This window comes from Coffea arabica, chromosome 9c (genome assembly GCF_036785885.1).
Source record: "Coffea arabica cultivar ET-39 chromosome 9c, Coffea Arabica ET-39 HiFi, whole genome shotgun sequence".
Classification (NCBI taxonomy): domain Eukaryota; kingdom Viridiplantae; phylum Streptophyta; class Magnoliopsida; order Gentianales; family Rubiaceae; genus Coffea; species Coffea arabica.
In genome coordinates, this window is record NC_092326.1 from 28080230 (window position 1) to 28107758 (window position 27529).

At 37.6% G+C, this 27529-nt stretch overlaps 1 protein-coding gene across 4 annotated transcripts; it reads left to right on the top strand.

Moving 5' to 3' along the window:
- Positions 1 to 666: 666 nt before the first annotated feature.
- Positions 667 to 27529, top strand: LOC113707717 (protein SHORT ROOT IN SALT MEDIUM 1-like). Of its 4 annotated transcripts, none has more exons than XM_027230006.2 (22): positions 675 to 832; positions 1046 to 1156; positions 1749 to 1952; positions 4940 to 5230; positions 5985 to 6085; positions 6323 to 7069; positions 7164 to 7209; positions 7934 to 8026; positions 8105 to 8160; positions 8510 to 8627; positions 9550 to 9761; positions 9843 to 9906; positions 11332 to 11505; positions 21985 to 22015; positions 22098 to 23254; positions 23378 to 23452; positions 23598 to 23672; positions 23800 to 24108; positions 26527 to 26724; positions 26832 to 26873; positions 26954 to 27016; positions 27102 to 27529. In XM_027230006.2, the coding sequence occupies exons 2-22, from the start codon at positions 1064 to 1066 to the stop codon at positions 27198 to 27200; spliced, it is 4248 nt and encodes a 1415-aa protein (XP_027085807.2). In that variant the 5' UTR covers positions 675 to 832; positions 1046 to 1063; the 3' UTR covers positions 27201 to 27529. The 4 variants fall into 4 exon arrangements, 3 of the variants coding, with proteins under 3 accessions (XP_027085807.2, XP_027085808.2, XP_071921063.1); XM_072064962.1 differs by having other exon boundaries at positions 676 to 909; XM_027230007.2 differs by lacking the exon at positions 1749 to 1952.

Below are 27529 nucleotides of genomic sequence, written 5' to 3' on the forward strand. Positions count from 1 at the left end.
AGACAAAACTTTCCATCTCTACTAAAGAAATTCTAAGAAGGTTAACATGTGTAGTTCTACTACCCCAAACATCTAAAAAGGGGCAAATAATTATGCACTAGCAAACACATAGATTTCACATAGCTAGGCCCCAAAAATATGATTTTATTCTTTTCCACTGATTAGGTCAAACTTGGAAGATGAACAAAATTATTCTTAATATTTTTGGTATGTAACACAAATTTAGGACAAAGTTAAATTGTAAGAACAATGAGTTTGTTTGGATAAGAGTTTATTTGGATGATTTATTTGAGATATTTACTGTAGCACTTTTTGTGATGTGATGTATGTGAGATAAAAAGGTGATTGGGAAGAGAAAAAGGTGATTGGAATTTGTGAAAACAAATTTTGCAAACCAAATTTGGCTTGTCCAAACAAACTCAATGTATAAGTTACATTAGAACAAATTGGATGAATATTTAATGGCTTACTTTATATTTTTTAAACATATGGGGACCATAATGTAATTTTGGTGGAAGCCTACAGACTATGGTGGTATTTTCGTTCCCTGCTCATTTGAAAATTGAAATCTTCATCTCAAGAGAAATAAAAAAGTAATTTTTGTGAAACCCGGGGACTGTTGTAGTCATTTTACCCTACTCGCCCAGTTGAAATCCTCTGTGGTTTTTTATCAGAAAAATAAAATAGAAAAAAAAAGTCAATTTTTTTGCCTCATGTGCAAACCATTTCTAACCCCTTAAGCCCTATTATCATAATAAGTTAATAACCCTCATAAAGGGGCACCATCGATAAAGTCTACCAATTGCCTCTCTGAACCTCCTCGCGGACAATCGTAAGCTTTTCCCCTCTCTATATGTGGATTTATACGTATATATAACGTATGTAGACAAGCGAGCTGCGTGACGCTAGGTTTCTGATTTTGCGATTTTTTTTTTTAAATTTTCAATTTCAATTTTGGAATTTCGTTGATAAGAGATTTTTAAGCGTTACTTTATTTGAATTTTGTGCAAGTTTTGATTGTGATAATTGTAATCATTGATTGCAGTATATTGTGAGGTGAAAAATGTATTCATCTCGTGGGAATAATTCATATGGTCAACAGCAGCCGCAGCAGCAGCAGCAACCCTACCCTTCTCAATCCGCCTATACCCAAAATGTGTGTTTTTCTTCTCTTCTATACTTGTTTGGTTGTGTCTTTCCATTTTTATTTAGGGTAAAATGTTTTAAAGTGCCTTGCTTGGTGAGCAGTTTAATAAAGAGTGCGTAATTCTTGTATGTTTTATTAGTGGCCTTCAGTGTATATGGTGGAAATAGATTCTGTTTTAGAATCTGTTATGTTTATGTACGTGAATTAGTAAGTTCTTGCACATGAACTTGTCCATTTTGACAATTCGTTCCCTTCATAATGATTTGCAGCTGTATCAGCTTTATTTATTGATGGCAGTCCACTTGACTCTTTCACTCATGTGAAAGGATAAAATGGCATTACTATTCGTTTTGATTACAAACTTCATTCAAAGCTGTGGTTGTAAATTCGCTGGAGCATAGGGGTATTTGGTCTAGCTCAGGCCAGAATGTCAAAGGGAGTGCCATTAACAAATAAATGAGTGGACTAACATTTCCTCGAAAGCAAGGCCTTTATTATAATTTCAGTTTCCCTTGATTTCACCTGTCGTGCTTCAAAGATTGCACTTTATGCAGGATTTGATGGGATGTTTGTGTATGAATTTCATTTCTTTGTGATTTAGTTGGGGCCTGGCTACCATGGGCCTCCTGGTGGAAGGCCTGAAGGAATGTTGCAGCCATCTGTGGTTTCACGGCATTCATCTATGTTAGGAGGTCCACAGGAAGGAGATATGGGTGGATATAGAGGACATTCTCATCTCTCTGCTGGGCCACAAAATTATGGTGCAAGGCAGTATAGTTCTGTGTATAGTTCGGCAGATCAACAGGTTAAACTTTTGTAGTTTTTACTATTTCTTTTACTTTAGTAGGCTTTCCATGATTTTAAGAAAGCAATAGTTGTTTTTCTTAGAAGGTGTTTGGGTTGATGAAGATTGAACTGTTGCTGTACTTGTTACCAGTATTTTGTGAGGAAAAAAAGGAAACATGTTTTGTTATGCTTCTTACAAGGACTTTGTGAGTGAGCTTTGACATTAAAGTGTTATAGCATTATAGTGGAATAAGAAGTTGTAGAAGGTGCGAATAGTGATTTAATTGAGATAATGGGTATTCATAATGCATTTGATTTGTGCCCATATTTGGAACCGGAATTATAGACCCTGATATGAAGATGAGTTTATTGTGTTCCCTAATCGACTTGGTCTACAGTTCAAATGGATATTGGTTTATGGATCATAGTTGTTCATCCGCTTCATAGTGTGATGTTTGAATTAAATTACTTACGGAAACTGAATTCTGGCATCAAAGAAGAAGAAACAGTTTTTCAGTAAAAGATGTGGGATGATGGAATACCAAAGTATGTTTAAAGATATAAACAAAAAGTTGAACGCCTAATATGCAAGTCTGAAATGCTCATGAATCCATTCCATTTCACTGACCCACAGGACTTAGCATCCAGTTACAGGAATAGTTTAAGGGATAATTTCAGAAACCTCTCTTGAGGTTTACGACAATGACAGCTAGCTCTGACCATGTTTCAAAAATTGTACTCACCTCCCCTGAATAGTAGCTTTGTGTTTCATTTGGCTGATTTGACCAGAAAAAACCATATTCATATCTGAATTGCCCTTAAGGATTTTTTTTTTATTGTTTTAAACAAAACTATTCAATGAATATATATTTTTTCTCCTCGTCTCAAACATTCTGCCTTGTCTAAGGCCTTAATCGCATTCTCCATATTCCTTTGGCACGTTTACTATCGTATATTTATGTTTGTAATTATTTATTAAAGTTTGGTGGGGGAAAACAGTAGGATGAATGAAAAGAATGAAAGATGGGTGGATTAAGAAGCATGATTGATATTGGAATTTGTGAGATATGGAGGTTAGGAATATGGGGAAGGATTGGAGACAGGCAAAAAAGATGAGTTGAAGTTGTGGGGAAGAAGTAACATTGGTGGTAATAGGGCTATTTAATGGCAGGGAGATACTTGGTGGTAAGTTATTTAAGTTTGGATAGACATTTGACTTTTCTGCTGGTTTTTTTTTTTAAATGGGTTTCCTTTTTAAAGAAAACTGTGGCCACATTTTTTGCACATGATGATTCTAATTCTTTTGGGAAGGTCATTAATCATTTTGAGCCATGAAGGGAGGTCACTGTAATATTTGAATTTAGACGGATGCTGAGTGAAATTATTATAAATCTTGAGGGAGGTTTCTGAAATTAGCCCATGATTTTCTGAAACTTCAGGTGTTACAACTGTGCCAAACAGTCTACTTACAGATAAATCTACTGCCTATTTGGGCCCTGGCTATGTGTTCTAATTAAACATAATTTTTAGCAATTTTGATAAATATCCAGGACATCAATAGTGTCTTAACACTGAACAATAGCTAAAAGAATTTTAAGTTTCACTCCTTGTGTAGCTAGATGCTGAAAGGAGGATAAGGAACTGTACCCAAATATGGATAGCAAGCTTCAGTTGAATCTTGACTAGGTTACCCCCGCTTTAATAGCTTTTGCACCTTAGTGTTGCTTCTATCTGTTGCTAACTGCTAGCCTCTCAAGGGTGCCTAAATATAATCCAATGTTATAGCAAAGATTCCATAATGATCATGTAAGAAAATCTTTCTGAAGTACAAGTTACTTGTAGTGACAATGGCCTTTTTGATTCAATTTAGATTTCATCTTAAGGCTTTATGCTTGCATAGGATCAGACTTGTATTATTGATGAAGTTTGGATAGCATTGGAAAGCTGGAAAAATTGAAGCTTTGCTAGGAGATGTATTCGAAGACAATAAATTTGCAAGCTAAAAAACTTCGATTTTTACTGATTATCTTCACTGATGTGTTGGGAAGGCACAATTTTCTTTCATCTTTGGCTTAGGCATTCTTTTATTTTGAATAGGGGAAAGAAATATAAAAGGGTATTGCTTGCTTGTATTTTTGACTACTAAACTATGTAAGGTTTCAAATCAGCCACCGAACTTTCAAAACAGATACAATGTTGTACTTAAGATAATTTTAGTTGTTGGGTAAATGCTTTATGGGTAAGCTGAGGGAGACATATGTTGGTTCTCAAAAATGTTGTAAATAAGAATAAATAGAGTTGGCCCTTTTTTTGTTCATTTTCCAGCTAAAGAAACTCTCCTAACAACCCCATCCGGCATCTAAATTTCATCTAACTTACTCCAGCACCTTCTGTTTTCTCTAATAAATTAGCAACTTCACCTGTCCAGACCCCATATCCTGTGTGCATGTCTTTGACATTATTCCCAATAACTTTATTGCTGCATTCTTCTGCATATTCCCCAAACTAACCTGCATCTACCTTGGCAAAAACTGATCCTCCACCTTCAATCTACTAAAGGCCCGATACACCTTGCTAATCTGGTTGTTGGTCTCCCTACAGGACTGTGCCTCTTCTCCTTCCCAACAAGGAAACGGGTTGAGTGGGCCATCTATAGTTTTAATTGGCTTTTCTGTCTTAGCTGTGGTAAGCAAGAATGCTGGATTTCAAAGGGGGTGGATTGTGTGGGTTCTTAAAATAAAGTATAGCACTATGAGGAATTGGTGGGAGGAAGGGGAATTGCAAAAAGGAAAATGAAAAAAGATATGAAAAAAGAAATAAAGTATAGCACTATGAGGAATATCTGTATTCTCAACTACTTAATAATGACAACTTTATTGTTACCAGTGTTCTGAGCTCTGTTCATTTTGTGGTTAGATGCCAAAATTTCTGTATTTGGCAACTTGTGCTTTCTTGAAAAACAAAACTACCTGTAGTTCATTATGGTTCTTGATATTTATTTTGCAGGCCCCCAAGATCAGTGCTAAAGGATCCCTTCCATCTCTGTTGGAAGGTCGTAGGGGTTTTAACTCATCTATGGCAGACTCACCGAAATTCGCTTCTGGCGACTATGTGTCTTCATCTGGCCATGCATTTGGCCATAAAGTTGATCAGTTGTATTCTGATAGAGTTTCTGATTACACTCCTGGGGATAGGCACCAATATGGTGATCGGCATAGCATTTATATAGGAAGGGAATTGCCGAGTGAACCTGCTTCTAGATATGCTGAATCAGTTGCCTTTGTTCATAAGCATCAGGTAGCCAGTAATGCTTTTAGTTACCTTATGTTTTTCTTATTACCTTTTTATGTATTGAGATAGTAAATGGATTTTGCTGCATGGTACATTTTGTGGCAATTGTCCTTTATAGGTCGTTTATTTTTTTGAAGTAGCATGTCACTACCCTACTGATTGAATACAGTTTTTCTACTGACAGTTGATCTTTTGCACAGTTATCTGATAAACATGGCACAGTGTACTAACATGAATGCATATGTAACTTGAGTTGCACCTCTAGATGCTTTATAAACATAACATACCTTCTGTTAAAGTGTATTACTAAATTTTCCTCACAGCATATTTTGTGGCAATAAATGTAACTTGCCTTCTGACACGGACTTGAAAGCTTTCCTCTTTTACACCAAAAGAAAGTGTCTCCTAGGGAATGCTTTAATTATCTCCTAGGGACTTGAAAGCTTTCCTCTTTTACACCAAAAGTGTGATGAATCATCTCGAAATAGTCAGTTGTTTTTAATTAAGGAATGCTTTTCACTTTTGGTACAAAATTTCAAATTTTCGCACTTCTTGAGCTATCATCTTGAGCATTGGTCCATATGAACTTTGAAATCTTTGTAATCCATGGATAAATGCTACCCTTCAATGCTAAACACATCAACTCTTTCATGGAGATTGTTTGACATTCATGTGTGGACTGAGGAATTGCATTATGCATAGTATCTCTTTTGTTTATATAGATTAGCACATGCTGTACATTAACTTTGGTTCTGTACAGCCTGAGATATATGAACGCACGGAACAACCATCAATGCTAAGGCAAGAATCAGTGCTGAAAACCCAGTCACTAACATCTACTTCCCTTGGTGGAAATTCTAGGTATGTTATCTTTGGTGTCAAGTATAACTGGTTCGGCAATGATATATAGTTGCTGTTGATGGGAGTAGTGGATATTTGTTGGCGTCTGAAATGCCATTCTGATTTTTCTTTGTTAATGTATATGCAATGAGAAAAGTTATCTTTAATCGCATAATACGTCTGCACAATGCATCCACGTGCTGCTTCCTTAGATGACACAATATCCGACTGCACTGAGTAGAAACAAATTTCTGGCAGACAAGCTGATTTCCTTGCTGCAAGGGGCAACACTCTTCATCGTTCAGCTGAGGATCATTATCCAATTCAAGATCCTATTGCTTATGGTGGGAGAATGGATCCTGATCCTCACAGTTTATCAATGTTAAGTGGTTCATCCTACGGAAAAAATCATTCTTCATCAATCTTAGGAGCAGGACCTCACAGAAATGTGGATGATCTCAAGTTTGTTCAGGGTTCTTTAGATCCTGGCTATGGAGTAAGCCTGCCTCCTGGAAGGGATTATGGAACAGGGAAGCGGCTTCAAGGCATGTCCATAGATTCGGATTATCCAAATACTATGTTGTTGCGTGGTGCTCATCCAATGATTAATGATCATAAAGATGATAGGGTTGCATATCAAAGGGAGCTTGAACGAAGGGGCAAAGAACATCATAGGGATTATTCACGTGAGCGAGAGAAAGATAGAGAAAGGGAAAAAGAATGGGAACAAGAATGGCAACGAGAGCGAGAGCAAGAGCGTGATCGAGAACGGGAACGAGAAAGGAAACGGGAGCGGGAGAGGGAACGGGATAGGGAGCGTGAAAGGCAGCTTTTTATTGAGCGTAGGGAGAAGGAAAGAGAACGAGAACAACATCGCAAACATGAAATAACAGTTAAACGTGAGCGAACTCCTGCGAGACTCTCAAAGGAGCGTCGAGGTACATCCTTGACAAAAGATGGTACACCTTCACGACAAGAATCTCCACGTCATGAAGCTCTGCATAGGTGGATCTTGTTTTTTGTCTTCTACTATAGTTATGTGTCTTTAGCTGCTAGTGTATCTTGCAGCGAACTAACTTGGTGTTCTATCATGCTGAAGGCGTCATTCACCTCCTAAAGAGAAAAGGAGAGATTACGTTTGCAAGGTAAAATGGCTACACGAGCTTGGCAGAAGAATGATTGTCAGGACTTCTTTCTTTAAGAGGGATCTCCTTCCTGTTATCCAGGGCTAAGAATCTTGAAGGCACAGCTTTCTCAAATTCACTACCTTAACTCAATTAGGAAACTGGTTGTTCACCATTACCTTCCTTCTGCTCTGCTTGTTCACTTTGGCAAACTTCTTGTATTTTTGTGCTGTGCTTGTTCTGGCTACATTACTTTCTCCTTTTCTATTGTGGATATCCTGCCTTCTTCCTGTTTGCCCAGGCTTTCTGCAGCACATCCCCTTTTTCAAATTTCTCATGTTCTGGTACTGTGCTTGTTCAGGCTCCTTACACTTTTCCTTTTATATTGTGGACATCCTTTCTCAGTCTCTGCCTTGCAAGGCTTTTTTTCGCACATAGTTCAGTATTTCTCATAGATATTTTATTCATCATTTATATGATTTGCTCTTAGGGAAGCTATAGGATGAACTATAAGCTTTGCTTGCTTTTTTCCCTGGGGCATTTCTTGGGGAGTTAGACAAGGTGGCTGCCATGAATTTAAGATTAGTTATTTGTCATTGGATAATTCCTCTTTAAAATTGAAGTGACGTCATCTGTAGAAGAATTATTAATTTCTCTCTAATTTTATTTTTGATGTTAATTATTAGATATGTGAATTTTGTGTTTATTGATGCTGTAACTTGATACATGTATATCGTCTTTGTAGGTTTATTCTTCTAGGTTGGTAGAAGTAGAGAGGGATTATTTGTCACTGGCTAAACGATACCCCCGGCTTTTTGTATCACCAGAATGTTCAAAGGTCTTCTCATCTCATCTTGGAGGATTAATAGATAACTTCAGCATTATATGTTATAATTCATGCTTTTATTGGCTGTAGGTGGTTGTTAATTGGCCAAAGGTGAATGTGAAGCTCTCTTTGTACACTCCTGTCAGGTACCCTGCTTAATTACACATTTCTTTCTCTCTCAAAATTAACAACATTTTTCTACTATATCATATCTTGATATATTGGTTGGGAACTGGATGTCTTTGTTTATTTTCTTGTTTCTCAATTTAGGGAGGAGTATGGTTTTCTTGAAAATAATGAAATCACTGCATCTGACTGTGACTACTAATTTTTCAATCAAGTTTAGCTGGCCAACTAGTGTTGTTTTTGTCTTTTGGCTTAAAACTTTTGTTTCTGGAACTCTATGTCATGCCAAGTTTAGCTAGCTAATTGAATAGTTTTTTTTCATTAAACTAATAATTTGTTGGTTAACTTGTGTCACTGTTACTTTAACAGCTTTGAGCATGACTTTGTTGAAGATGATGCTGCGATTGAATGCAAGGTATTGCTTTCTGGACTGCCTACTTGGGATCTGTCAAAATCAGAGCACAGAAGTACGGTGTGGAATTCCAAGGTCAGTTTTTATGTTGTTGCTTGCTTTCTTTAACTTAATGGTGCATTAAGCAACCTCAAGTTCAAACATCACTTTAGGTCTTGATTGGCTCAAATTGCTTCGAGCTTGAGCCCAATCAATTTTTAATGGTAGACACTCTAAGATGAGATTAGTTTTGAGTTATTTAGTTTAGTGTAGTACTGAAGACCAACTTGGTAGTCTCATTTATCGAAGCTATCTAATTTATCCCATAAAAGGAAATTTCTGTTGAAAAGATTTTAGCTGACGTAGATTTCAAAGACAGCAATAAACTATGAAATCAATTTTTCATAATGAGAATTAATAAAAACTAACCAGAAGAATGAGAACTAATAAAAACTAACCAGAAGAATACATGCACACTATTACTAACATGGAATTACAGTTGGCTTTGTCCCTTTATTTATTATTTATTTTTTTCTCCCCATGTTGTAATGTGAATTTCATTCCTTCCTTTCAAGGTTTGTAAGAATGATTTTGAAGGTACAGAGTTTACCTGATTTTGACAGCTGTATCTTGGGATGGCTTGTGCCACTTTACATGAAACTTGGATTGAGGTGACACATATTTTAATTAGTGGAGAGCAGATATTTTTTTTGTTGTATAAGTATGTCATAAAAAATGATGGACATGATTGCTTAGCGAGCACTCGATAATATTATTTTTGGCCTCAAATTCAGCTGTAGTTGCTGTTTGAGCTGTTTTAACTTGAGCTTAATTAAAGTTAATCCCGGTGAGCATTTGACAAGTCGAGGACCAGGTGGCTTTGCACGATCTACTCAATACTCTCCATTATGTTTAAGATTTTTGAGGATTTAATGGAATCTGATATGATCTTTTCCTTGAAATAACTTCTAATATGTACATTATACGCATCACGTGTAGTTTCTTTTCTCTGTTTTAGATGATTTTGATGAGCGGTCTTAGCCAAAATGCTTTAGAAGAGCTCTCATCTGGAAGAAGCTATGAAGATCGCATACCACATTTCTGCAATATGCTCAGATTTGCTGTTCTTAGAAGGGATAACTCTTTGATGGCAATTGGAGGCCGCTGGGATTCTACTGATGGCGGAGATCCATCTGTCGATGACTCTTCTTTGGTTCGAACAGTTCTTCGGTATGCTTTTTCAATATAAATTTCTTTGGTTATAAGATTCTGTTACATATCTTGTTTACACTATGCAAAACTGGCTCCTAGATATGCAAAGGATGTGGCTCATCTTGACTTGAAAAATTGCAAGAGCTGGAATCGTTTTCTTGAGGTACACGTCTTTTCCTTTCCTCACCTGATTTTTTTTACTCTAAAGTATATTGATTTATTTGAGGAGGTTTCTGATGTGCCCATAAGTTCCTTTTAGGGTTAAAACTTGCAGGGAAACCATAGGCATTTTAGATTTTGCTCATCTGGCTTGTTGATGTTGTCTTCATTGTGGTTCCCTTTATATTTGGTGTGTTTATACTTTATTCTCTGGGCCCCATGAAGTTATTTAGTAAGCTGTTTTTCCCTTTTGTCAGTAAAGCTTTTGGTTTCCTGCAAAGGTTACCTTTGTCAGTTCCAAAATCCTCAAAAGTTTTATTCTACCATTGTGGTTTGGATTTTGTCTTATTGAAAGAACTGCTGAAGTTCATGATTCACTTGTAATCAGTAATACTAATCGTAAAGTTTCTGTGTTTCAAAAATTATTGATTCAATCTTTAAGGGGCCATTTGGTAATGTTTATGTTTTATTTTTTTCTGTTTTTATTTGTAAAATTTAACAAACAAACAAAAAACAGTGTTTGCTGAAATTTTTTGTGTTATTACCAAAAAACAGATGTTTATGAAAATGAGCCTTTGTTCTTGAAATGCCAAAAATGTTGTTATTACCTGTTTAGAAGATGCCCGAAATAGACAACAAATAAATCAAGGTTGTAAATTGTTTTATTTCATCTTCATTCAATCACCATCCATTATCCCTCCCTACCTTTTCTTGTTCCTCCCCACACAGTTCTTCCTAGTTTGGCCTGGCCTGAACCCATTTTGGCACCGTTAATCCAATCATTTGGGCTTATTTAGTTGGTGCTCAACCAGCCCAAGCCCAACACAAAGGAAAAGTCTCACTGGTGCAAACTCGAGCCGTCCAAATATTACACGTGGCTCATCTTGGCCCATTTTTCAAAATGGGTTTCTAGCCAAGATTGGGTTAACTTTATTTTTTATTTTTTGAAAAACCATGCATATTTAGGTTTTTAAATGGTTTACAAACCAAATATATTTATGGTTTTTTTTCTTTATAGACAAGACAAGTGTTCTGTTTCATCCATAGCAAAGAACAGGAACAGAAAAATACGAACTTCTACCAAATGGCCCCTTGAATGTTTTCTGCTGATATTTTTCACATCTTATCTTGGCGTTGATATTAACATAACTTTTTTTTAAATCCATGTCACTTGTTTGCTATTTTTTCTTCATGTGCATTTGTTTGGCGTTTTGTATAGTGATATATTTGAGCACTTGACATGGTTTTGACCTTAAGACATTGTAATGGAATCAATTTCTTTCAGCTGACTTGAGCAAGGCTTTCTTTGTTGCATTTTTCCATGATAAAGACTATTGGTATTTTCATGTCTTGTTCAGACATCATTTTCTGTTTCTACCTTTCTCTGCTCTGCAGCTTATATAGGAGCTGAATTTCCATGACTTTGCAGATACACTATGACAGGGTAGGAAGGGACGGGATTTTCAGTCATAAAGAGGTCACTGTACTGTATGTTCCTGATCTATCTGAATGTCTCCCTTCATTGGATGCTTGGCGAGACCAGTGGCTGGCTCACAAAAAGACTTTCTTTGAGAGAGAGCAGCTGCAAACCCTCAGAAAACAGGTCTGATTTTCTTGCTCTTGCTTGAAGTAATTTTTTACAGTTTTATTGTTCAATATCTGGAGATAATTTTTTAAAGTTTCTGATTTTTATGCTTTTGTTCTTTTGGCTGATCTTACTGTCTTATAGTATGAAGTTGGTTGTTTGGCTGGTTTATGTTTTTCCTGTTAGGCTTAGTTGGACTTGAGAGACACATGACAACAATGAGGCTTATTTGGTTCATGGGATGAGATGGGATCGAATTAGTAATTGTATTTTGTCTGTTATTTAGTTGGTTGTTTTCATATGGGATGACTGATTGGGGAATATCTATCCTGTAAAGATTTAATGTTGTATTGGGGTTAATATAATTCACTTCGGGGTTGAGGTAAAGGAATATGTGTCGTGGGAGGACTCGTGACTGAGATAGTAAATAATATTGGCTTATTCACCCATGAAGTGAACAACCTGAACTTCTCGTTCATCTGTTAAATGTCCAGTCTCCTCTATTGTCAGCTCATGCAGGAGTATCTGAAATCCTTGATATTTTTCGATAATCAATTGCTTAGGATTTTCTTTAAAGTTCGGAAGTTCTATTTAAGGGTTAGATTTAGCTCTAGTGTTGCAGTATTTTTGAATGATTTTTATTTTAATGGCGGGGGTATGCATAGGCACTAGTTCATTTAGGGTATTCTGCAGCAGTAGCTTCCTTCATTTAATGACTTAGATTTCAATTTTAGCTCTCTTGTGATTTCGAAATCCTAGATGTTATTATTCTTGATGAATTTGTACTCTCTTCGTTAATCCTTATACTTAGTGAACATTTTTCTGCACCATCAAAGCTCTCGATTCTCCACTTCTATTGTCTCCTCTTCCCTTTCCCATAGACGCAGTTGTATAATTCTTCTTCAGATGTTCTAATCCATGCAGATTTTTTGTATAGTTTATCTTTATGTAGTCTCTGTCAATTTAATTAGGAAGTAGTTTCTTCTTTTGGTCCCCCCCCCACTTCTTTTTGCAGAATTATTATCGTTAATTTTCCCCAGCCCTTGAATCCCTCATTCTCTTTCCACCAAATAGTTGAATCGTCCTAGTTGCAGCAGCAGCCATGAGGTGTGGAGGCGTGTGATGGTGGAGGAAATGGTGGTGGTTCATTGTTAGATATGTTTGAAGTGATATTTTTAAGTCTACTATCCACACATCTGGAGTATATTGGTATCTAAAACTTGCCATTTGGGGTTCCAATATGTAGACGGGGGTTCAGTCCGAGTTTTTTGCTTTTATGTCTAGATTTGTGTATTTGTGGTTGTTATGCATGGAAATCGATTGTGGATTTTGAGTTCTTCAAATTTGGCTTCAATTTGTCTAAAAAGTGGTGGAGCCATTGCTGGGAGGTAAATTGTGGACCACTCTTGGTCATCATCTGTTAATTTTTTACGTGGAAAGGATATGTGACGCAGCACGAACACTTGGTGGGCACAACAGTGTTGTAGAAGGGCTTATATATTGAATATCACCGAACTTAAAATAGCAACTTGAAATAGGCTGGCAGATTATGCTTAAGAAGGTAAAACTGGTTGGTAGTTCTAGGAATCACTCCTAGGAATCTTTAGGCCTCACACCTAAAGTTGGGATGCATCACACAGCCCTGAGGGAGACGTTAAGTCTGCAGGAATATTTTATTAATGACCAAAAACTGCCTTCTCTTTGTGGAGAAGTTGATATTTATAGACACTAGGACAAATCCCTTTCCAATCCTAATTAGGATTCCTATCTAGGACAAATCCCTTTCCAATCCTAATTAGGATTTCTAACTAGAATAGAATTATAACTAGAAAGCTAGAAGGCTAAGCTTTCTTATTCCCTATAACAACCAACTTACTAATTACCAAGAATAACTACTAAACAAAAATTACTGTAAACATAAAATTCCTGCAGCTAATTCAAATTACTAAAATACCCCTGCCGACAGAAATCAGAAAATAAACTCCATAGGATTCAGGCCAACTCCCAAGTTGGTTCCTTGTCATCAAAAGCATGCCAAATCAATGCCTGGGCATTGGACATATCCTTCCCACGTCTCCTATAAACCTTAGTGGACTTTTGCCACTTATCGCTATCATCTCTCCCCGGCTTGAAAAGACTTGACCCCGACGAGTTAATGGCCTGATACCTCTCATAGAAATCTGGATCCAACTTCTGAAATTCAGATTCGGTAATCCATGCACAATCTGTGCGTGGGCGTCCCCTCCAATGAACAAGAAACTTTTGGTAACTACCCCCTCTAGTGGACACAATTTGGTGGTCAAGAATATCTTCAATTGCTTCACGTAAGCGTGTAGGAGGTGGAAGAGCAGCCTTAGAAGTCCCACCTGCTGAATCGTCTAAATGCCCATTATAAGCAGTCAAATCTTCAATATTGAACACATTGCTAATCCCCATATCATCGGGTAACTCAAGAACATAAGCATTTGAACTGATTTTCTTGAGAACCTTGAAGGGGCCTGCACTTCTGGAATGTAGCTTCTTGTAGACGCCCTTAGGATACCTCTCTAGCTGAATACGAACCATAACTTCATCCCCTTCTTCAAATTCTGCGAATTTCTTCTTCAAATCCGCATGTGCCTTGTACCTTTCATTGCTGGTAGCAATCCGGCGTCGAACTTCATCATGTATATCCAAAATATGCTTAGAAAAAGCCTCAGCTTCAGCACTTGGACGAGCACTAACTGGTAATGGAAGCAAATCAATTGGTTTGCAAGGATTATTTCCCGTTACAGCCTCAAAAGGACTATAACCAGTTGAACGATTCACTGAACTATTGTAAGCAAATTCTGCCATTGGTAGAATTTGATCCCAATTGGAAACATGATCACCAACCAAACACCGAAGTAGATCACTAAGGCTGCGGTTAACAACTTCTGTCTGACCGTCTGTTTGTGGGTGGAAAGAAGAAGAAAACTTGACTTTAGTGTGCAGCATCTTCCACAAAGTCCGCCAAAAGTAACTCATAAACTTCACATCCCTGTCTGAAACTATAGTCATGGGCAGTCCATGAAGTCTAACTATCTCTTTGATGAAAATCTTAGCGATATGGACAGCATCCGAAGTCTTAGCACATGGGAGGAAGTGAGCCATTTTCGAAAAGCTGTCCACAACTACTAGTATAGAATCATAACCTCGCAATGTTCTTGGTAGTCCAAGTACAAAATCCATGCTCAAATCCTGCCACGGTTCATGTGGAATGGGTAGTGGCATGTAAAGACCAGTGTTTTTCTTTCGCCCTTTGGCCAATTGACAAATTCGGCATCTACCAACGGTCTTGCCAACATCCAGTCTTATACTTGGCCAATAGAAGCGATCTTGCACCATGGCAATTGTCTTGTTGCGTCCAAAGTGTCCAGCAGCACCTCCACCGTGTAATTCCCAAATTAACTCCTCCCTTAGTGAAGTACTAGGAACACAAAGTAGAGTCCCCTTGAAAAGATAGCCATCATGGATGGAAAAACCAGCATATTCTGCTTGTTTACCAGCCATTAAATCCTCATATATGACCTTGAAATCTCTACAGTGAGGATAATCTTTGCTTAAGTGAATCAAACCCAATTACTTGAACAGCCATAGTAGTGAGGATAAGATGCACACGGCTTAGTGCATCAGCCACCTTATTTTCAACACCTGCCTTGTGTTTGATAACAAAATTGTATTGTTGCAGGAAAGAAACCCATTTGCCATGCCAATGACTCAACTTCTTTTGAGAATTTATATATTTGAGGGCCTCATGATCAGTATATAGGACAAATTCCTTATAAATAAGATAATGATGCCAATGGCGAATAGATTGAATAACAGCGTAGAATTCCTTGTCATAAGTGGAGTATTTCTGCTTTGCCTCATTCAGCTTTTCACTAAAATAAGCTATAGGATGACCATCTTGACTTAGAACTCCACCAATCCCGACATGAGAAGCATCACATGCGATCTCAAACACCTTAGAAAAATCTGGCAGCCTAAGCACTGGAGCTTTGGTCATTCGCTTCTTTAATTCTTCAAAAGCCTTAGCCATAGTTTTTGTCCATTGAAACTGTCCCTGCTTCATGCAATCAGTGATGGGAGCCATAATAGAGCTAAACCCCCTTATAAATCTCCTATAGAATGAAGCTAGCCCATGGAAACTGCGAACCTCCTTCAAATTAGTAGGAACTGGCCAATCTACTATTGCCTTCACTTTTCCTGGATCAGCAGCTATCCCTTCATTTGAAATGACAAAACCCAAATATTCCACGCTAGGAGCCATGAAGGTGCACTTCTTCAAGTTGATATAGACTTTTTCTTGACGAAGAACTCTCATTACTTGTTGAAGATGGTTAATGTGCTCCTCTTTGTTCTTGCTGTAAATTAAGATATCATCGAAATAGACAACCAAAAAATGGCCAATAAAGGGCTGAAATACCCGCGTCATGAATCTCATAAAGGTGCTGGGAGCATTAGAGAGGCCAAATGGCATCACTAGCCACTCATAGAGACCATCCTTCGTCTCAAAGGCTGTTTTCCACTCATCACCTGGACGAATTCTGATTTGATAGTACCCCTTTCGCAAGTCAATTTTAGTGTAGATAGTTGACCCAGCCATCATATCAATCATATCATCAAGTCTGGGTATGGGAAACCTGTACTTGATTGTTATCTTGTTGATTGCATGGCTATCTACACACATTCTCCAGGTTCCGTCTTTCTTTGGAGTCAATAAAGCCGGCACTGCACAAGGACTTAGGCTGACTTGAATATGTCCTTTCTCCAAGAGCTCCTCTACTTGTCTCTTAAGTTCAGCAGACTCACTCGGATTCATGCGATAGGCAGGCAAGTTAGGAAGTTGAGAGCCTGGTATCAAATCTATTACATGCTGGATATCACGCATAGGTGGTAGTCCATGAGGCAAATCTTCAGGAGCTACATCAGAAAAATCGGACAGCAATTTGACAATTTCTGGAGGCACTTCTTCAGAGTTGACAACTGCTGAAATTTTCACCTCTCTGAAGACTAATACCATAATAACTCCTTTCTCCTTGCTCTCCCTTTCAAATTGCTTCTTGCTCAAAATCTGAAGAGGTTTCTTCCTTGTCTCGATCACTTCATTAACTCCTGGCTTCTCTTGATTGGTTGGTTTCTTCTCATGAAACTTCTTCATAGTTTCAGCACTCATAGGCTTTAAGACAATCTGCTGGTCATTAAACTTGAATGAGTAAGTATTTGACTTTCCATTATGATTCACATCTCGATCATATAGCCAAGGTCGACCAAGAAGTATGTGGGAAACGGTCATTGGAATAACGTCACACCATATAGTATCGCTGTAAGGTCCATGTTTAATGGACACCAAGCAACGTCTCGTTACCCGGTATAGAGCTACTGTTGATCCAAGCAACCTTGTAAGGTTCAGGATGTGGCTCTGTAGGCAAATTTAACCGTTGTACGGTAGATCATAAACCACGTTCATGCTGCTGCCACCATCAATAATTAGCTTTCTAGTCTCTTGCCCACAGCACACTAAAGTTTGAAAGATTGAAGTTCTTCGCCAGTCTTCCTTTTGTGACTTTGGTGCACTAAGGAGACGCCTCACAACCGAGAGATAAGATGTGTCTTCTTCTTCGTCTTCCAAATCATCAACATTAAGTTGCGCTATCTCAGTCAGATAATCAGCACCTCCATCTTCCTCGACCTCTAGATTTTCCTTATCTCTGAAATCAGCGCCAAGGTGCAAGTTCCTCTTGTTCGGGCACTCCCTTGCCATGTGTCCCTTCAAACCACACTTGAAACATCCATCTTTGTTCTTGTTTCTTTCATCGATTGTGGAAGTCTTAGTCTTGGTCTCCGCAGGCTTGGAAGTTGCTTGAGCTGCTGCTGATCTATATGGCTTGCCGTTTGCAGTGAATCTTTTAGGAATTTCCTCCCCACCTTGAGTATTGATCCTCTTAAGTGGTGGCTGCTGCAGGCTCTTTTCAAGTCTAAGAGCTGTTTGGAATGCATTGTCAACTGTGTAGATATCTCGTCCCATCAATTCTTTGCGAATTTCAGGTCTCAAACCCAACTTAAATCTGGATAAAGCTTGTGCTGAACTCTCGGTGCCTCCGCAGCGAATTTTGAGCTCCTCAAACTTATTCATATATTCAGCAACTGTCATTCCTCCTTGCCTTAAGCTAGTCATGTCATCAAAAAGGTCAGCTTCATAGTGTAGAGGCACGTACTTTCTCTTCAAACGCAGCTTCATCTCTTCCCACGTTAAGTCTAGTTGTCCAGCAAGTCGAAGATCATGCTCGACTCCTGTCCACCACACCTGGGCTTGTCCAACAAGTTTCATGATAGTAAACTTAACTTTTCTCTCATCAGTCATATCATACCAATCAAAATAGCGTTCCAAAGTAGCGAGCCAATCAGAAAAGACTTTAGGATCAATTCTTCCATCGAAATCAGGGATATCTACTCTTACCTTTTTTGTGATGTCTCCTGCGAAATCATAAGAGTCTTGTCTTCCTTGCCTTGCTGATTGAACAATCTCATCAGCCATGTCAAAAAGAGAAGCTTGTGGCCTTCCAAAAGATTGATTTATTCTATTTTCACTCCTACTAGATTGTTTCCCGATTATGTGTTCAGGCTGTTCGAGATGCTCAGGTTCCTTTCCATTGTTTTTGTCCCCAGATCCGGGCTCACCGTTGCCTCCAGATTCAGGGATTTGCTGTTGCCCGGTATTAAAGATTTTGTCTTCTAACACAGCAACCCTCCCTAAGAGAAGATTAATGATGTTATCCCGTTCCTTGTCTGTGTATCGACCTCTAAAATTCAACCCACTTCTTGTCGTCATGGGAAAGCCTTGCTCTGATTACCAAAATTGACGCAGCACGAACACTTGGTGGGCACAACAGTGTTGTAGAAGGGCTTATATATTGAATATCACCGAACTTAAAATAGCAACTTGAAATAGGCTGGCAGATTATGCTTAAGAAGGTAAAACTGGTTGGTAGTTCTAGGAATCACTCCTAGGAATCTTTAGGCCTCACACCTAAAGTTGGGATGCATCACACAGCCCTGAGGGAGACGTTAAGTCTGCAGGAATATTTTATTAATGACCAAAAACTGCCTTCTCTTTGTGGAGAAGTTGATATTTATAGACACTAGGACAAATCCCTTTCCAATCCTAATTAGGATTCCTATCTAGGACAAATCCCTTTCCAATCCTAATTAGGATTTCTAACTAGAATAGAATTATAACTAGAAAGCTAGAAGGCTAAGCTTTCTTATTCCCTATAACAACCAACTTACTAATTACCAAGAATAACTACTACACAAAAATTACTGTAAACATAAAATTCCTGCAGCTAATTCAAATTACTAAAATACCCCTGCTGACAGTAATCAGAAAATAAACTCCATAGGATTCAGGCCAACTCCCAAGTTGGTTCCTTGTCATCAGAAGCATGCCAAATCAATGCCTGGGCATTGGACATATCCTCCCCACGTCTCCTATAAACCTTGGTGGACTTTTGCCACTTATCGCTATCAATATGGGTGCAAAAGTCTGAGCCAGTTAATGAGCAACTAATTACCCAACGTGCCAGAGGTGGAAAAGGGCAAAGGATGGCGGCACTAGTTTTGTTAGCAAGAAGGAAGAGGAATGACATATTTATAGGAAACCCCCTCCCCCCCTTCCGGGCTCAAAACAAAAAAGGAAAGGAAAATGAAAAGAATAATATTTAAATTGCAAGCTATTGCTGGAAAATATGGGACCAAATTCTAACAACTAGATTGCAACAAGAAGATGCTAAGAAATTCTTTGTATATTGAATACCAAATATAACATTAACCTTAAATGGATATGAAAGTATAATGGAAAACTAGTAGCTTATTGGTACTAGTTGATAATGCATGGTTACCAGTGGTGATCAAAGTCGACAGTACTGTGAAAATAAAAGAGAAAAATGTGCTATTACAGAAGTCCCCATCTGACAGTGTTGGATTATTTTTGTTGTAATCAACAACTTTACGTAGATAGGCACAAGTTAAGTTGCTTGCCTCACCTGCTGATTTGCAAGATTGCCTGCTTTCTGAATCCTACTTTTCCCTTGGAAAATCTCCTGGGTTATTCGTTTTGACTATGGATGCCATTGATAACAATCACTCCAGGTTTCAAAAGGTTCTAAATGCTCAAGCCCTTTGGAAAACTATGTCCCATGCAAAGAAAATGACATGCATGTTCTAGAAAACTCCATCCTTGTGCCATGGAAGGTTGTATTGTTGCTGAACTCATAACTGATTTTGAAATTTGAGGAACTTTATACACATGCATGCCTTGACTTTGTTTGGATTCTACTGAGGTATTACTTTGACCCAGTTTTGTTAGCCCTAAAGCTTGAAGTGTAAGTAATCAGGCAAACATAGTTTATAAGCTCAGAGGTCTTTTAAGTTACCTTCTTTTTTAAATATACTGGAATTCTTTTTCTGTTCTCACACTCCTTCATTCAAGTCACCTGCAGTTTGAACCCCAATCTGGTTTTCCCTTCATTTATTTTTCCTCCTGGTATATGTACAAATTACAGCTTGAGGGCTATAAGTGGCACAGCCTCTGTGCAAAAAGTTTGTTCCAGTTAAGTCGTGTCATATTCGTGGGGGAGTATGTATGGTGAATCATCTATTTCCCTTTTCATTTCTCTTGACACTTTCCTCTTTATATCTATAGTTTTTTTTTTTCTTCTAATCTACATTTTGTGCTTGTGCAAACTTTTTTTTAGAGTATTCATCTCTTTAATCTTCATTGCAGCAAGGTTGTTTATCTCAGCCTTCTATAGAAAAAGATGGATGTCAAAGGAGTGGCAAAATTTGTCACTGTAAAATATGGCTAGAAAAAAACAGATAGAGAAGTTATAAGCAGTGGTTAAATATGTTAATTTTCACGAATCTTAGTTTTTTGGGAACCTTTTTCCCTTCAGGTAGTTTTGTAGGAAACAATGCGTCAAAGTGCCTATATCTTGTCATTTTAGGTACCCTTTTTCTTGTTCTGGCAAGAAGAAGTGGGCTGTTAAATCCCTAATAAGTCCTGATGCACCATTTAATGGTGAAGTGCTCGAAGGAATAATCTACCATGTAATCACCTCAAATTGGTTTGCATCTTACAAGTGAGATGTTAGCATAGCAAAGGGTGTGTTGGAAGAAAATGTGAGATGGTAAAAAGGAATGATCATTGATGCATGAATGAATTCTTGCACATGAAAATTGAAAGGACAATATTAGTTGTTTTATGGTATTTTCTCAGTCAAACACGTAGAGTATGGTTTCGGGATTTCTTCTATGGGCTTCAATGTTTCTGTATTTCTGATTGTTATCCTCTCTTTCTGAGGGGCAGACAAAGCACCTCCTCCACAGAAAATATAAGCATGTAAATCATGGGGGATATTGTGCAGCCCTTATATTAGTAAGAAGCGCACTTGGTGCTGGTTAATGGCTATAATAACTTGGAACGCTCATATATGTTTTCTGCACTTTAACAGTGTGGTTTAGTATCCTGAAAGAATCATTTCTTGAAAGAATGTGTTGAATAATATCAAAGTGGCTTGGTCATGGCATTTTGCCTTTTTTTTTTTGTATTGTGTTATTTTGGCCTGAATGGGGATATCTCTATTACACATATGGACAATGACAAAAGCCTTTATCACTCATCAAATAGTCTGAATAAATTGTTTGTAAATTTCAATGAACTCGAGGTTTATCATATTACAAAGACCTCCTCCCTACATGTTCTAAAATTATGTTGACTTTCCATAGATGTCACGCCATGTCATGCCACTATAGATAACCCTTCCTACCAACGATATGCCTAATCGAAGATTAATGATATCAACTATACTTTTTTTAAAAAAAATTTTTGAAAAAAGATACTCAAATTAACTTCCTAAAAGATTATAAAGATGGGAGGCAAATGAAATTAAAAATATGGGTGCCTTGATAGACTACTTTCTTTTGCAGAAAAAGCTCACTCTTCTCAGGTGGGGGTGTGCAAGTTGAAAAAGTTTCTGGGAGGACTGTAAATACAGATTGAGGATTTAGAGAAGGTCAATGTAGTTTGTGCAAAATAGTTAAATTCTTTTGAGGACTCCTACAGTCAAGAGCCGGAGTTCCATTGAAAACATAAGTGAATAACTAGTTAATCATCTTATAATGATAAGAGTCATTGAAATGAGGGGGAGTAGGTGGTTGTAAAGGAAAAGAAAGAACGAAAAGGAGGGTCTAAATTTACAGTAAAATAGCATTAGTTGAGGGTTATATAGTGTGGATTGACTAGCTGACTTAAGAAGACATAGGACACTATTTGTAGCTCTCACTGCCAAATTGTTTGCTTTCTGTTGCTTGCTTATTTTGGAACTCTAGTCTTTTTCCTTTTTACTTTGCTTGCATTAGAATTGAGCGTGAAGATAATTGCTTTGAACTGATTAAATAAAATCTTATTTGGATTAGAAATCTGGAGAAAACAAGACCGGCACTCAAGGTATGACATCTTAAGCTTCCTTTTCCAAAATTTGTTAACTTGTTAGTAATAGTATTTATGCTTTTGGACTTTCTGCTTTCAGGGTCTCATTCAGATAAGGTAGAGGATGTGAAAGATGCCAAAGGACAAGGCCTGCCACATGAAAACAAAGAAACTTCATTGTCTGGAGAGGTAACATATGTTCATAATGATGAGCTACATGGAAGCAATGATAAAGGGAATGTGGCAGAGAGAGACTGCCAAATGACTGACCAAAATGTTAGGAATAAAGAAGGGCTTGAAAGTGTCCAAGGTGGCAGTGATCTTATGAAAGGGGATAAACAAGAAAGTATGCAGACAGTTGATACCATAGTGCCTGGAAAGAAGAAAATTGTAAGGAAGGTTGTTAAACAGAAAGTTGCAAAAAAGGATAATCTGGAAACAGCAGATAAACAGGCTGATTTACTGGGTGGAAAAGATAGTGGGGAGAAACCTGCAGATCCAGAAGTTCCCGGTCAACAGGATAGCTCATCTGCCAATGTTTCAGAGATTAAAACGTTTAAGAGAAAGAAAATCATTAAAAAGGTTGTGGTTGGTAAAGCTGCAGAGAGAGTAGATGGTCAATTGATGCCTGAAGGGATTCAGAGAAAATCTTTGAACGAACTTGAGTGTGCTGAAGACAAGGCAAGCTTTAAACCAGATGGAGGCAATACCATGGTGGCCCAATGTGCTGGTGCAAAGACAGCTGTGAAGAAGAAAATAATTAGAAGGGTGCCTAAAAAAAAGGCAAGTGCTAAGGATGGCAACAATGATGCCACTGATGCTGGCACTAAGAAAGGGAATGTGAAGGATGAAAAGTTGATTCAGGATAATAATGAGGACCAAATTAAGGAGGCTCAAACTTCAGGAATTAACAGCAAGCAGTCAACTGATATGAACATAGGAAACTATATTAGCTCTACAATAGAAACAGAAGCTGTGAATGCTGAGAAGCAAGAAAAAAAGATAGAGATGAGGGCTGACCAAGAAGATGTTTCTGAGTCCAAAACAGAGATAGACAAGCAAAAGATTCCTGAGGGTGATGATCATGCAAAAGCAAAAGAAAGGGAACACTTGAAAGATGAGAAAGAGAGGAGAGGTCGAGATGAAAAGGATGACTCAAACAAACTCAAGAAAGAGTTGAAGGAAAAGAGAAGCAGCGATGAGGCCCCTCGCCATCCTGGGTTGATTATTCAAACAAAAGGGAGCAAGGATTTAAAGGTAGGTCCATATTAAACTATGGTTATATTTATATCTATATTTGTGTAACTACACATATTTACCTCTTTCTTTGAATCTGTCTTAGCATACAGTTTGACTTAATTATAAAATCCTCAACTGCAGTTGCAGTCCTTGTCACTCTCTCTGGATTCACTTTTGGATTATAATGAAAAGGCTACTGAAGAATCAACATTTGAGGTATTTTGTGGGTCTTCTCTAGTTATTGGGTTCTGAATTATATTTTGTTTTTCACTTCTTGGAAGGGCTTCATTAAGCATGTATTGCTTTCTCTGAATTGAGATACTTCTGCATGCCCTTCCTGATCACTACATGCTTATTTCAGCTTTCATTATTTGCTGAATCACTGTATGAGATGCTTCAATATGAAATGGGTTCTCGGCTGTTGACTTTTCTTCAGGTATGGTTGAAGGCATTCTGATCCTTTATTGACAATTGCTTAATGCTGGTGTTATTGTCTTATTGTCTTTTTTTTTTTTTTTTTTTTTTTAAAGTTCTCACAACCACTTTGTCCACTTCTATTCCAGAAACTGCAGGTTAGATTTGTGATTAAGAGGAACCAAAGGAAGAGACAGAGGGAAGAAGACTGTACAAAGAAAGGTGAGGAGAAACCAACAGGCAGGCGACAAAAAAGAGATGGCACTATTGAAGATGTTAAATTCAATAAAACTGAAACTGATGAGGTAGTAAGTCCAGAGGGAAAAGGATCAATTGTCAATGAGACTACTACGCCTTTTGTGACAGAAGATGTGAAGAAAAATGAAACCAATGAAGAGGAAGACCCTGAGGAAGTGGAGGAACTTTCAGATGTCCCACAGCATGACTTGGCTAATGAGGCAAGGCTTCTTTATTTTTCTGATTTCTCCAAATGACTGGTTCTCTTTGTTCTCTTTCTAATCTAATCTTTTGGTATCTGTATTAATGCTATATGAGTTTTAAGTGGGTATCGGACAAGTCCCCTGTTTTAAGAGGTCTGTGCAGCTTAAAAATCGGTGAATCTTTTAAGGAACCTTGGAATGAATGTGGTGAGTACTATAAATGTTGTTGGAATTGTAATGATGAGGGATATCTGGTTTCTGTCTGTTGTAGACAACATAAATCACCATAGTATATCTGAATGAAAAAAGAAATTTATCAAACAATAGCTATTTGGCCCATGTTCATGAATTTTGACAATGGGAACTAGAAGGGATGTAAGAATGGGTAGATATTTGGTAGAGGTTTTTACAGGATAACAGTATAGTATGTGCGCATGCATCTTTCTTTGGAATTAGCTATAAGTGACACTGTGTTACTGATGCAGCTGTCTTCTTGGATCAAAACTGATTGGAGAAGAGAGCTTATTTTTTCAGGATACAACTAAATGAAGTGAGTTTGGGAGACTAGGCTAAATGGAATCTAGGAATTTCATTTAGTAAAAGCAAGAAATGACCTACTAGAAATTGTTTAAACACCAATGTGAAATCTCAAATGGTACTTCTGCCAACAAGCTCCTCTCTTAATGGGTTGCACCACCTTTTGTAGAGGTGATGTACATTGGATATCAGCACTAGTTTGATTTTATATCACTGTTACATCAGCTTAGTCAGTTAAATAATAAAGCTTCATTCATAAGCTTCTGACTAGAGTAGTCTTTCCTGTTACACCTAACTAAGAAAGGCTGGAAGTAGTAAATTGAAGTAACTTAGTTATGGGTCTGGGCCCAAAACAGAATGAATTTTTGGGCTGCCCAACCGAAGTTGGGCTAATAGGGCTCCTAAGTTGTCTCTAACTTGTTTCTTGTGCAAAATTAGAGGAGTTATTCTCCATCTGAAACTTACAGTTGGGAAGCACCTCTTTTAGATGGTTATTTTAGTGTATCCTGTTTTATATACTTTCTAGCTTTCAGCGAACTTATTGTGATTTGTTGAATATGAAATTATTATTGAGTTTGAGAAGATTGCAGGCGTCAGTTCAAGAGTTGTTTTTCTTTGTAATGAGTTGGGCTTTGGATATCATATGTTTCAGTGTAAATGATGGACAAAATGGTGGCTTTGGACTGAGTTGAGATTATGCTGAAGAGAGAGAATGCACTGGATCACTGTTTTCTTTTATTTACATAGTATTGTCTTGATGAGCATTAGATTATTGTCCTGGTATGCTGTTTCTGGAAATTTTGCTAGGAGATTTGTGTGAATGCAAATGGGCCCTGGGATAAAGGTGTTGACATGATGGTGCCATTGACTGTAGGTAGGAACTTTGCAAAGCCATTTTTCACTGTGTTCTCCAGTTCGGAATCATCAATAACCTCATCCTCTAAATTCCAGGCAAAAGAAATGAATATTGATGCTATTGATCCAACAACCAAGACATAACAGCTTTATTATCTGTATTAAGCAGATAAAATTCAATGAGCCACCATTTCATTAGTGAAAGTGGATTTGAAACATGTATCTGCGTTTTCATATATGGAAAAGTCAATTGCAGCCTGCTATCATTCTAGTCTGTGTTAGGCTCTCTGTATAGGCATGGATTGTTCAAATCTTGGGGGGCTGTTCTTCACTGTGTTCTTTCCTGTTGAATCATCAATGACCACGTTCTGTTCTCCCAAAACTTTTTTGGCGAATAAAATAACTACTGACCCAGCAAGCAATATTGTAACAGTTGAAAACTTGGTTTCAGCACAGAAAAGTTGATGAGCCAACAATTTTTGGTGAAACTGGATATTGGACATACATTTGCTATTTTATTTTGGAAAAAACTCGTGCAACATGCAGCCACTTTAGCCTCTCTGAGTAAAGGTCTCTCTAGGAACTTTGGAGCTTTCTTAAGTATGCTTTCTTCAGAGAGTAACTTTTGGTCCTTCAGATAAAACAGTTATGCATGCTTGGGTTTTATTGTACTTTTCAACATGATCTTTGTTGAAGAGAAAATATGAAAACGTGAATACAGAGAAAACATTTCATTGGATTTATATCTTGGAAGAGAAAATTGTATAAGCGTGGTCTTAAATTAGGAAAGATCCGAGTCCCGGATTTAAGCTAGCTAGCTCCTAAGAGAAAATGGTTTCATTAGGGCTTGGCATATCTTTTGTGAATTTATTGATGTTTATAGCTTGTAACCTTTGTAATTAATTTTTCTAATCTTTCCGGAGGATATCAAATGATCTAGGAAAAGGTGTCTCTTAAGGATGATATGATTCTTCTGAAGAGCATGGAGATACTTTTGTTGATTTAGCTTTCACATAGCTGCAACCATATATGCTTCATTTGCAGAAAAATTCTCAAGTTGGCAAGATGGATGTTGATGTGAAAAGTAGAAAGGATGCTGTTGGTCCAAAAGATCAGAAGGATACTGCTAATGTTGTTGCCCAACAGACAAAGCCTGATTTAGTTCAAGGCAGTGAGGAGAAAATTGGAAAGACAGATATAAGCAATCAAGGAAGAAATAAAGTTGACAAGGAGCTGTTGCAGGCATGTCACTAAACTCTGTCTGCATTTCTGTTGTTGGTGGTTGGGTTTATTGCAATTTTCTCTTGCTATGTTTCTTGTATTTTGTCAACCTTTTTGTTTTGAAGCAGGCTTTCAGATTTTTCGACCGGAATCGTGTTGGGTATATAAGGGTAAGTGGCTGTCAATTGTTTTGTACATTTATGCGTTGACCATGGAACTTGTATTTTATGCTGTATCTTTCTTGTTTCAGGTTGAAGATATGAGATTAATCATCCATAACTTGGGGAAGTTCCTCTCACACAGAGATGTAAAGGTTGGTTTTTGTTTGCAATTGTATTTAGAAGTCTGTTTATATGCTACATTTTGTTTACGTTTACCAAATTTACTTTACGGACCAGGAACTTGTGCAAAGTGCCCTTCTAGAGAGCAACACTGGGAGGGATGATCGGATTCTCTATGATAAGCTGGTCAATATATCAGATATGCTGAATCAATGATTGAAATTTGCTGAATTTTTCCAAGTCATTTCACAAATTTACCTTTTCTATCATCAAAAAACTTATTTCCTTTTTAAACTTCTGAAATGTTTGTTTTTGTTGAAGCACCTTTGGGATTTTCTTGCAAGGTTGACTGTGCTTCCCTGTATTTCTGCTTTTTCTTTCATTTGATGTGCTCCTATAGAGGCTGCTGGAGAAAAGATTTCTCTATGGTCCCATCTCTTTTCCTGGCTCATGAGCAAAAGCAGATTTGCCATCCAGAGCATTTAATGCAAATGTACATTATACAGTAATTCCTCTGTTCTGAAGCACACATTTTTCAGACCCAA

What these genes read in the sequence shown, in the direction of transcription:
- LOC113707717 (XM_027230006.2), top strand. Translation starts at nt 1,064, where the DNA reads ATGTATTCATCTCGTGGGAATAATTCATATGGTCAACAGCAGCCGCAG. An exon ending in ATAGTTCGGCAGATCAACAG is followed by an intron (nt 1,953 to 4,939) that starts GTTAAACTTTTG and finishes TTTATTTTGCAG; the next exon opens with GCCCCCAAGATCAGTGCTAA. An exon ending in TTGGTTCGAACAGTTCTTCG is followed by an intron (nt 9,762 to 9,842) that starts GTATGCTTTTTC and finishes ACTGGCTCCTAG; the next exon opens with ATATGCAAAGGATGTGGCTC.